General features: G+C 24.7%; 1 protein-coding gene across 1 annotated transcript; it reads left to right on the plus strand.

Moving 5' to 3' along the window:
- Positions 1 to 408: 408 nt before the first annotated feature.
- On the plus strand, positions 409 to 11,646 carry LOC112638521 (glutamyl aminopeptidase-like). The gene is made up of 11 exons (XM_025410397.1): positions 409 to 598; positions 1,739 to 2,185; positions 4,116 to 4,296; positions 5,306 to 5,444; positions 6,539 to 6,620; positions 7,061 to 7,323; positions 7,698 to 7,978; positions 8,977 to 9,104; positions 9,308 to 9,655; positions 9,738 to 9,807; positions 11,433 to 11,646. Exons 1-11 carry the CDS (start codon positions 414 to 416, stop codon positions 11,589 to 11,591), a joined length of 2,283 nt encoding a protein of 760 aa, XP_025266182.1. The 5' UTR covers positions 409 to 413; the 3' UTR covers positions 11,592 to 11,646.
- Positions 11,647 to 11,945: the final 299 nt, after the last annotated feature.

Genomic DNA, 11,945 nt, shown 5'->3' on the forward strand with positions numbered 1-11,945 from the left:
ATTTGTCTTAATTCCATCTTTTCCATTTAAATCAAGGTAGAGACAGTACTATGTCCAATTTGTCCGTTTGTACTTTCTAACAAAAATATATTTTTACAGATATCTAAGATAAAAGTAGTATCATGTTTCTTAAACTATTGTTAAGCAGCAGTTTAACTATCATCGTCGCGGCGGCTTTTTTAACCGACGATCAGATAATTAAAATATCTCAAGAAGAGTTAAACAGACATTCAAATGATATATTACCGCATTTTTATGATATGATCGTTACACATATCGAAGAAAATATTCTTGTCTGCAATTGCATTATACGTACAGAAATTAAACATCCAACATCAAGCATATTATTGTATTCTAGTTTACACGTAAAAAATATTAATCTAAGTGTGTTTTATACTACACATTTTATACTCATGAATAGTACTCAAGAAGAGATCGTTTATGCATCGATAAAATCTATGTATGATGTTGAGAAAAACATTGTCAAATATATATTCCCTAATGATGTATTGCCAGGATATTACAACATAAAATTAGTTTATAATATAACTGAAGATACAGGCCTAAAAACCTTTTATAAAAGAGATGAGCGACAATGGTAAGTAACTGTTAAAATGTTAAATATATAGTAATTTCACGATGTTTATGATCAAGTCCTGATAAATCACTTTATTTCTATTTAAAAAGTATTTTCTAAGAAAAACACATTTATATATAGACATGTACGTATTTGAAATGTTTCCATTCTTAATTATATGTTTCTTAAATCATCTTTTGATAAAAAATTTTGCAATTTAATATTATCATTATTATTAAAATAAATGTAAGCTGCAAATAAAAATTAATTTAATTAAAGTAGGCAGCGATAATACACGTTTTATACAGCATTTTATTGTCAACACTCGAACGAAATCAAATATTCCGGTAGAAATTTGAATTGTTTTCAAAATATAAGTAGATTTTGAAGGATTAATATTTTTATAAAACTTGCTTATATGAAATTTGAAATTTTGAACAAACACTTAAGTTTTACACTGTTTATTTTACAATATCAAATTTTAGGAAATTCATTTCTAATATTTAAAAAAGTCTTCAATTTAGAAGGAAAATATTTCAAAACACGTGTTTATATAAATTCTTTTTATCCTTATAGTTCATAAAAGTCATTATCAAAATTTGATTAGATCATGAAAGCTTATATAATACAACTTTCATAAACACTCTGCATATAATACATACAATTATATATATATACTACACTTATGCTGTTTTATGTATTTAAACGTGTATTTACACACACCCATATTATTTAAAAAAATAATACTATTTTTACTAATAACTAAAAAAATAATACTATTTTTACTAATAACTAAAACATATATACATATGTGTTTCATTTAATAAACTAACACTAAAATAAGCAGTTTCTTTCACTTGTATAAAATTATGTACAAAATCGTTGATAACATATCAATTAAAATCAATTTAATAAAGTTATTATTCCAATACTATTTTATATTGAAATTTATTTTAATTTTATTAAACGCATTAAAATTTTGATACTAAAATATTAATTATTAAATATTTATTTTGTATTTGTATATTCTAAAATAGACATTTAACGAATCCCGCACAACTAAAATATATGCAACTTTTATACAATTTCATTGAAACTACTTTTGCATCAGATTTTTCGGTGTCTTTTATTATTGTTAATTCATATTTCTGAATGTGATAGGTTTGCAACGTATGTTGATCATATTGGGATCCAACACATGATTCCGTCTTTACCCGAATCTTTAAGTGGAATGTCCTATAAGCCCATCTACAATATTATTATCGAACATTATCAAAACTATACAGTTTTATTAAATCCACTGATACAAACAAAAGAATGGAATGATAAAAACATGACGAAGACATATTTTCATACATTTATAAAGCCTATTTATCTACTATTTCTCAACCGAATTAATTTATCTTTTATGCCTGGTACAAATGAAAGTGTCAGAGTTAATATGTGGTGTAGAATGCATTGCGAATTTGCACACCAATTTGTTGGAAATATAACAACGTACTTGTTCGATAAATGGAAACGTTTGAATCAAACTTGGGAAATAAATCATATTGCACTTCCGGATTTTCAAAACGAAAGCATTATAAATTTAGGACTTATTCTTTACAGGTAATTATATAATTAGAAAAAATTAATATATTTTAAAAATAAAAAAGAGAACAACACAAATTCTTGTTAACTAAAATTATTTACATATCTTTTCTCTATTTTTAAAATATTATTTGAATATATTTTAAAGAATAAGATATATTGTATGAAGCATTGAGAGGAGAAACATACCTAATCGTTTATTATTATTATTAGTCCAGTTTATTATTGTCCAGAAAGTTATTGCGATTTTTGTTGTTTAAGATTTGACGCTATTTCACGTTGTCTTTCTTTTGTATTTATATTATATCAATGTAAAAACCCAAATTTTGCTCTACATTTTAATGAAAATAACTGTGTTTCGATATTGGTTTCCGTTTTATTTAAACTATGAAATTAAGAATGATAAAATAGCAAATTCTAACGATTTTTTTATATGAATTCAAAATGAGGCGTAAGTAAAGCAACTGAAGGCTCTCAATATTAACGATGCATTTGGTCCAGGAATCCCTAATGAACGTACAATGCAATGGTGATTTCCGTAAATTTCAGTGGAGAGCCTTGAAGTTGAAAAGTTCTGGACGACTGCGATTATTGACGACGACCATTTAAAAGTGTTAGTTGAAACAGAGTCACGCACATCGATTCAAGAACTAGCGGAAAAACTTAGCGTAAGCAAGTCACCTGTTTCTAATTACCTGGAACGAATTGGAAAAACAAAAAAGCTCGAGAAATGAATGCCGCATCAATTGAGCGAAAATCAAAAGAATCGTCACTTTGAAGTATGTTCTGCACTGATTTTGCACAAACAGAATAATCCGTCTCTTGATCGCATTGTAACGTGCGATGAAAAATAGTTCTTATATGATAATCGTCGACGTTTTGCACAATAGTTAGACCATGATGGAGCGCCAAAACACTCTTCGAAATTAAAATTGTATTAAAAGAAGATTATGGTGACTATTTGGTAATCGTCAGCCGAGATAATTTACTACAGCTTTTTAAATTCGGGCGGAATTATTACGGGAGAGAGGTACTGTCAAGAAATTGACAAAATGCATTAGGAACTGACAAGTTTGCGTTCGGTGTTGATCAACAGAAAAGTTCCAATTGTTCTACACCGACGCTGCATTAATCAATTGAGCTATGAAGCTCCATGAAACTCTGTTTCACCCATCGTATTCGCCGGTTTTCTCACCAACTGACTATCTCTTTTTTAAACATATCGACAATTTCTTGCAGAGGAAAATCTTTAACAATAAAGCTACTGAGAAACGCCTTTGAAGAGTTTGTCGCTTCTAGAAATCTAAATTTTATGCTACAGGAATAAATAAATATTGTTTCTCGTTGGCAAAAATATTTAAACTTCAATGGTCCTCTTTTCATTCGATAAAGTTCACTTGCTAAAATATGCGTATTTGAATTTGAAGTTTACACAAAACAATAACTTTCTGGATAACCTATATCTTCAATATACATCAACTTATATGAAGAATAACATTAAAATATACATATTTTATAATCTTAAAATTGAAAATTACAAATTAAAATATAAAGTTGTAAATTAAATAATTATATTAAGGTATAAGAATAGGTATAAGTATTATATTAAGGTTTTCACTCTTATCCATCAAACTTTTTTAAATTTACAATTAAATTTACATTAACAATACATAACAATATGATGGATCATATATATATCTATATATATATATATATATATGTATATATATATATATATATATATATATATATAGTGCGATACTCGCTTCCAATATATTGCATTACTTTGTAATGAGCATTTAGAAATAAAACATTATAATAATAATAATATATAATTAATATGTTAATTAATAGAATCATTTAATTATAAATTTGGAAATACAATATTTTTTATGTGGTATTATACAACTGAAATAATCATTATATAAAACATTTTTGTAATTTTCAGAGAAGCAGATATTATCTACAATGACAATGTAGATTCTGTTGCGACTAAAATCAAAGTTGCCCGCTTTATGGCTCATAAAATAATACAGGAATGTTCTTATTATGAAAATCCACTTTGGTCGTTATCCTCTTTGTTAAATGAGGCTATTGTCGCATTTCTTGGATTATATGTCACCAATCAGGTTATTTTAAGCATTCTTCAGCGCAAACTTTACTCACTAGGAAGCAATATATATATATATATATATATATATATATATATATATATATATATGATATTATTTGCAAGTGAGCAAGGTTTGCGTTAAACATATATATATTTATCTAAATATTTGTCTTTACACAGCCACCCCCAAATGACTCGACTTTGACATATATTGTCAAGGTCACTGCCCTAAATAATCCAAAAAATTTTTGGCGTTGCTCGTTGTTTATTAAAAAGTTATAAACAAAAGAAGTTTTATAACATTCACAGAATTTTTAGACACATTGTGCAATAATTGACCTTTCATATTGAAAATTATAAAGGATTAAACATATTGAAGAATTTTTTAATAATCAACGAGCGACGCCTAAAACTTTTTGGATGTTACTCAGTGCTATGATCTTGACAATATATATCAAGGTCAAGTCATTTGGGGCTGTGTAAAGTTAAATATTTACCATTATAGCGTGCAATTTTTTTTATAAATCAGAATGTATATAGGCAAAGATTCCATATTTACAAAGAAAAGTTTTTTAAAAATGCTAATTTTCAAGTAAATGCAATATACATAGATAATACAATTTAAAATATTTTTACATTTTTATGTTTCTTTTATTTTGTGTGTGTGTATCAAAGTCACTATGTTACATTTGTCCGACTTTAAATTATTATATATAAAAAAAGAAAAATTATCATTCAGATTTCACATAATATATGTATACATGTAGAAACTGTGTATAATAAGATAATTTTGCTACATAATATATTTTAATAATTTTAAAAATATTAATTTTAAAGTTATATGTTGAGTAATCATTTTTGTTATTAATATTTTATATTTTTAAATTATTTATTCTATATTTTAAGAGTATAAGAGTATAAGAGATTTTTTTACATACACGTAGAAAGTAAGCTCTAATGCATTTTGCTATTGTGTGTTAAATCTAATATTAATTAAGTAAATATATTTAAACTATTTTCTATAGGCTCTCCCAAGGACCCAGATGATGAACTTGTTTATGGTACAAATTCAACAGGAATCCCTTCATTTCGATACTGAATATAATACATCACTTTATAATACACCATTCAATATTTCTTTTGAACATTACAGTTTTATTAAAGGTATGATAAAAAGAAATAGAATAACTGATACAAATTTTAATTTTATATATAAGGTGTCAGAAACAGCAGTGATTGGGCCGCGGGCCTACACACTCATCGCTCTTCTCCTCCCCCATCATTGTTTCGCCGCGAGCCGCTATTATATTACAGTGAGATCACCTTTACCGCCATGCATTTCTAGCCACGCGCATTGTCCGATCTTCTTTAATTAATTTTTCGTTCATTATTGCGAATGTCGCAAAAGTATATCTTCCTTCTTAATTTAAGCCGATCTACCTGCACACTTCGGGACTGCAAAAATGTTCTTGACACCCTGTATAATCTCTTCATTATACACATGCACACATATATATATACGTAATGAAGCTGTAGTATATAAAATTTATATATATATAAAATATATTACATATATAGGATGTTTCTTTTTAAGTGATACAGTCGATTATCTCGCGAACTAATGATTTTATTGAAAAGAATTTTTCGAACGAAAGTTTCGCAGCTTGAAGGGATACACATGATGAAAATATGAATTTGACCTTGTCAAAATCAAGTCAAGGTCATTAATAAATACTTTTTTACATGAAAATCTCTATTTTTATTACATATTCTTGTAGATTACCTCGAGAGCTTTTCAAAACGCTATAATAAAGTATTTTTTCATTGAGTACTTTTTAAGATATTTTAATTTTACATAAGCTATAAAATATCTAGTAAAATATTTATTTTTCGATTATCTTACCATAATACTTTTATGTATTAAATAATGAGACGAATCAATTGATCTAAAGAAAAAAACATAGTTGTTTTAAAAAAAATATGTAATTGTCAATTGCAAATTAATGTGTTTAATATCAGTTTGCTTAAGAAAAGTATTAAAATTGTCAAACTTTAACTTATTATATCTTTTAAACCAATGTCGCCTTTCGTTTACTTTTTTGCGCGGAATTACTCAGGATAACTTCCTCTATAACATATTCAAATGATCATAAAATCGGTAATGTGTAACGTTTTATGCACTTTTACCATAATTATTAATTATTATTTACTATAACTACTATCTTATTCATATTCTGATCTAAATTATATAATTATAGTATCCAGTATATTGCGTAAATTTCAAAGAATGGTTACTACAGAGATATTTTGGCAGAGTATCCGTATATATGTAAAGGACAAGTAAGTAATGCACCATACTACTATAATTCTTATTTAAATTAAATCTATTTTATTTTTTTTAAACTTACATCATTTCTTTCATACTTTATTATCTTTAATATTACCATTTACAATTCTTCTTATCTTCAATGTCATTAAATATTTAAGATATATTTTCAATTTACATATACACTTATCTTTTAAAAGTAATCAAGTGGCCATTCTTTTTAAATTATAATTTAAACTGTAGTATTAAATATTTATTTAAAAATTGTAAATCATATGATGAATTATGTAATTAATTATATATTTAATTAAATTAAACTAAATATAATTAACAATTTTATATTTTAATAATTATATATATATATATATATATATATATATATATATGTATATATATGCTTATAATATTTTTCGTTAACACATCAATAAAATTTGAATAAATTTTATAACTTTAGCAAATCAACTTTTAACTATTTTGGTGAAATTGTGAAGAACTTTTCGTCCATTCAAATATCTACAGACAATTTATCTACTATAAGCCAGCTAATTATTTCTCTACCAAAACAAAAATATTGTGATGTTAGGTCAGTGAAATTAGAAAAAGATTATAATCAGTCTATCAGACAGTTAAAAGTAACGATATACAGTAATTATTACATACCTGAATCGTTTCATATAAAGTTCGGTAACATTGTAATACATAATACAGAACAATCTAGTAAGTTTGGAATAAATTTATTACATTTTATAGTGTTTATCCTACATATACATTGGAGATAAAGATTTACATTCTTAAAAATATTATTCATTATATTATGTACATTACATTTATTATACGTCATATATACATACATACATTATATATACATACATACATACGTATAATTATTGGAAATATTCAATTTTCATGCAAACTGATTTTGTATCTAATATAATATACAAATTGCATTTTTATTTATGTTCACCTTATGATAGATTTTGATTATTAATGTACAAAAGTATAAACAGATACTTGTATTGATAAACCCTTTGAAAAAATTATATATATATATATATATATATATATATGTATACAATTTATTTGTCTTACAGATTATTATCGAGTCAATTATGAAATCGAGAACTGGCAAAGAATTGTAAAATTTCTAAATTTTTATAATTATAAGAAAATACATGTTTTGAATCGTGCTCAAATTATCGATGACGCATTCCACTTAATGATAACAGACCAACTTAATTCCACTGTATTCTGGAATATTACGAAATATCTATCACGAGAAACAGACTACATCGCATGGTATCCTATGTTCAAAGCTTTAGAATATCTGTCCAATATCTTTCTATTTCGGGAACAAATATATTTAAATATCAAGGTAATAACACATATTATAAACAATGTCAATAGTGATGTCTTCAACATACTAAAAACATATTACTTATTGCACATATTAATATTGTGTGCATTTATAATTATTAAGTGCTTTCCAAAAAGATACATACAATAAAATACATGTAGCTAGAAAAAATTTGATTAGGTAAAAAAGTTTAAATATATTTATTTTGGATGAAAGATAAATATATTTGTAAATTAACATTCAAATAGAGTATGTACTAATATTATAAAAAGTTGGAGAAGAAAAGGGAGAAAAATTTGAAAATTTTTATCATTTTTATCACAGCATGATATTTATAATAACGATTTAAATATCATTAATTTTGAAATAGAAAGTTAGTAGGAAACATATGTATTAATTGTCTGTATGTTTAATACACAAAAGAATTAATAAATTATTAAATTATATTATACAATAGATAATAATGTCTACATTTATGTTTACATGTCTACAATATATGCATACATGCACTTCTGTATGTTTATTTTGTGATATGAACATGTGTTAAGCATGTGCGAATGTGCACGCAAGAAAAATTCAAATTTGTGTATAAATACGTATATATAAGTATAGCTATATAAGATAGATATCTTTATAAAAAAATTCATAGCTGTTTACAAAGACAGAATGTTCTTAATATATAAACCTTCTTAATATGTAAAATACAATTGCGCAAGATATCTTTCTATATAGCGAAACATAATGCAAGAATCGAAAAATATAAAATTTATATCAAGTAACAATATAAATACATATAAATACATATATATATATATATATATATATATATATGTATGTATGTATGTATGTATGTATGTATGTATGTATGTATGTATGTATGTATGTATGTATGTATGTATGTATGTATATATATGTATATATATATATATATGTATATATATATATATATTTAGGAAAAAATGCTATACTTGCTAAACATTTTGCTTGATAAACTTAAATACGATGAAGTTTCTAAGGAACACGATCTTAAAAAGAGTTTGAGAATGGAGGCTGCGAAATGGGCATGTAATCTTGATGATCGCATATGCATAAAAGCAGCCCAGAATAATTTAAATCGACATCTCGCAGATCCCGAAAAGAACACGTAATTTTTCTCGTATATTTCCGATTATTTTAATTTAAATGTTTTGTAGATACATGTGCAATATTTGTTACATTATTTGATCAAAATTTAATTTTATTAGATTATATGTTATAAAATTATAATTTGTTAAATTATTTCGTCAAAATATTAAATTAATATATGCAAAACTTATAACAGAATTTGTTTTTTATTGAATCTCATAGACTTTTGCCATGGTGGAAAGAATGGACATACTGTCAAGGTTTAAAATTATTGAACTATTCTCTTAGCAATTCTCTTAACGAAGATTCTCATTTGTGTAGAGTATATCGTCTGGAAAAAGAAAAATTTAAAACTAAAATTTTAAAATATCTGTCTTGTCCTGAGGATTCACAATTTATCAAAGCCGCTTTAAATCCAATAAAAAATGATAGTATAACATCGATTATGTTTTTAGAAGATTTTTCCGATAAAGATTATATTAATTACTTTCTTTTTACTATCGCGAAGCATGCAAGGAATCCTGTAGTACTCGACATCATATTAGAAAAACTTGAGAACATAAGACCCAGGTAATACAGCTTTTTTCGTAAATATATATCTATCATTCAACAGTTTAAATATGTAATTAAATTTATTGTTTTATTGTTATAGACAAGTCAGCGAGCATGTAACATTTACTGTTATTATTAATCATGTGTATTCTGTGGAACAATTGATAAAGGTAAAAATTGCATGTGTTTATATATGTATATGTAAAATAAATAACCATGATACAACATAAATTTGTTATTTAATATTACTGTTGAATATCAAAATAATTTTAGATGATTACGACTTTCTAACAGATAAATTTACTAATGCAACAGAAGTTGAATTAAATAAATGCAAGAAGTTATAGTTTTTTGTAAAAGAGAGAAATAGGAAAATGAAAGTTAATTTTATGAATATTGTACTAATATTCCACTTGTATTCGCTTATTAATCATTAATTTTTTGCTTTCATATAGTATATATTATTGTTACGGTATACGAAAGTAACAAGCAAAAATTAAATGTCTTTTAATTTCATAATGTCATTTAATTTCTTTTATGAAATAAGCATTTTTTATATCTAATTTCTGAAAATATACTATTTCCAAAATATATAATTTTTAGTGAATGACAGAGTGGGAAAGAATGAGTGAACAAATGAAAGCAAAAAAGGAAGAGAATTTCTTTACTTGGAAACTTTAGTGATTTTAATAAAAATCGATTTATATAAATTTTAAAAAGAGAATTTATAAGCTTTAGATTTAAATCTTATAATTAGTTAATCTAGATGTTTACCTCTTATTGTTAGTTAAATAAATTTAAATATTTTTCAATATGATTTGGAGAGTGTTATGTAATGTGATTCGCATACTTTAATATTATACGAGTCATTAGTTTATCAAAAATTTAATAATGATGGATAGGTTAACACGAATTAATGCAATAGTTTGCTAGATATATCAATTATTATAACGATATTTTCTCTGTGATAACCGTAACTCGTATAGATCTCTAATTTTATTTTTAAAATCACTAATTCTAAATTCTATAGATTTTTATTTGTCATTACTTACAAAATTATTTGTAAACATTCCTTGCAGACAAAAGAATTGTTAAGTAAAATATAGTGCAATACTATGCACGTAATATGACAGAACACATAATACAATAAAAGAATGATTTTTGTTTCAGTAATTTTCTCACGATATTCTTTCGTCTATGCTTTTCTATAGAGATTAGGATAATTTATTTTAATAGAAATCTTGAATTGAGATTTACTCAGTTATTTAGTCGCGGAAAGAAATATACTTTATATATACAATTTATTAAAAAACAATTTATTTAAAAAAATTAATTATTTCTGAAACTGAAGCACTATTATTCACATTTGGCTCTCTCTTAAGAGTTCGAAAAATTTATATTTATATTTCACATTTAGAGCTTTACTCATTTTTTTAAAATTTATGTCATTTTGTTCGATTGCTAAATTTTTGATGAAGAAATGAAATCTATATAAAAATCGACATTAATTGATTAAAAATGTTTACAAACTTATAAACCAGTTTTTTTTTCGGGATAACTAAAATTTTGACTCTGAGAAAAAAAGTTGTAATTTTTATAATGTATAATTATTATTTATCCTTATTATATATTTAAGATTATTGTGTATGTATTATATATATATATATATATATATATATTAATATGATTATATTTATATATATACATACACGAGATCATATTTAATATAATATTTGTTGATAATTGATTATTGGCTATTCTCACTAATACTTAATATCGACATAATCTGTTTTAGATAAGCAAATTAGCAGAATTCTACAGACATATGGCAAATTTACCAATATATATCTATATAGCCCAACATATTTCAAATATTCAAAGCAAGATACGAAGGCGCATTTTCGAAATCAAATGTCAACAGGATTATTTTCAGAATTTTGTAGAATATCAATAATTTCCGTTTAATGAAAGTAACAATTATGACGCAAACACATCTATATATCTTTCTTACAAATAGCTTTTTATAATGTTTATAGTTATCGACTTATTATTTATGCTTATGTGCTTTAATATTATATAATTAAATGTACGTATAATATATAATTAAATGTACGCATTTACAAAGTTTAATTTAATTCACTGATGTTTTTATTTCCTTATTAACATGAAGTAAAGAAAAGTGTAAATTGTATTCATAATAATATATAAATAAATAAATTCCCGATTCAGCGACTTCGCCCCGATATTTTTCTCGCCTACGTCTCTTCAGAGGGGTAAAGAGGGTTTTATAGAATTCTCAAAAATGAGA

Source organism: Camponotus floridanus, unplaced genomic scaffold (genome assembly GCF_003227725.1).
Source record: "Camponotus floridanus strain SB8 unplaced genomic scaffold, Cflo_v7.5 scaffold316, whole genome shotgun sequence".
NCBI classification, from domain to species: Eukaryota; Metazoa; Arthropoda; class Insecta; order Hymenoptera; family Formicidae; genus Camponotus; species Camponotus floridanus.

What these genes read in the sequence shown, in the direction of transcription:
- LOC112638521 (XM_025410397.1), top strand. Translation starts at nt 414, where the DNA reads ATGAATAGTACTCAAGAAGAGATCGTTTATGCATCGATAAAATCTATG. An exon ending in ACATTACAGTTTTATTAAAG is followed by an intron (nt 5,445 to 6,538) that starts GTATGATAAAAA and finishes ATATAATTATAG; the next exon opens with TATCCAGTATATTGCGTAAA. An exon ending in CTTGAGAACATAAGACCCAG is followed by an intron (nt 9,656 to 9,737) that starts GTAATACAGCTT and finishes TTATTGTTATAG; the next exon opens with ACAAGTCAGCGAGCATGTAA.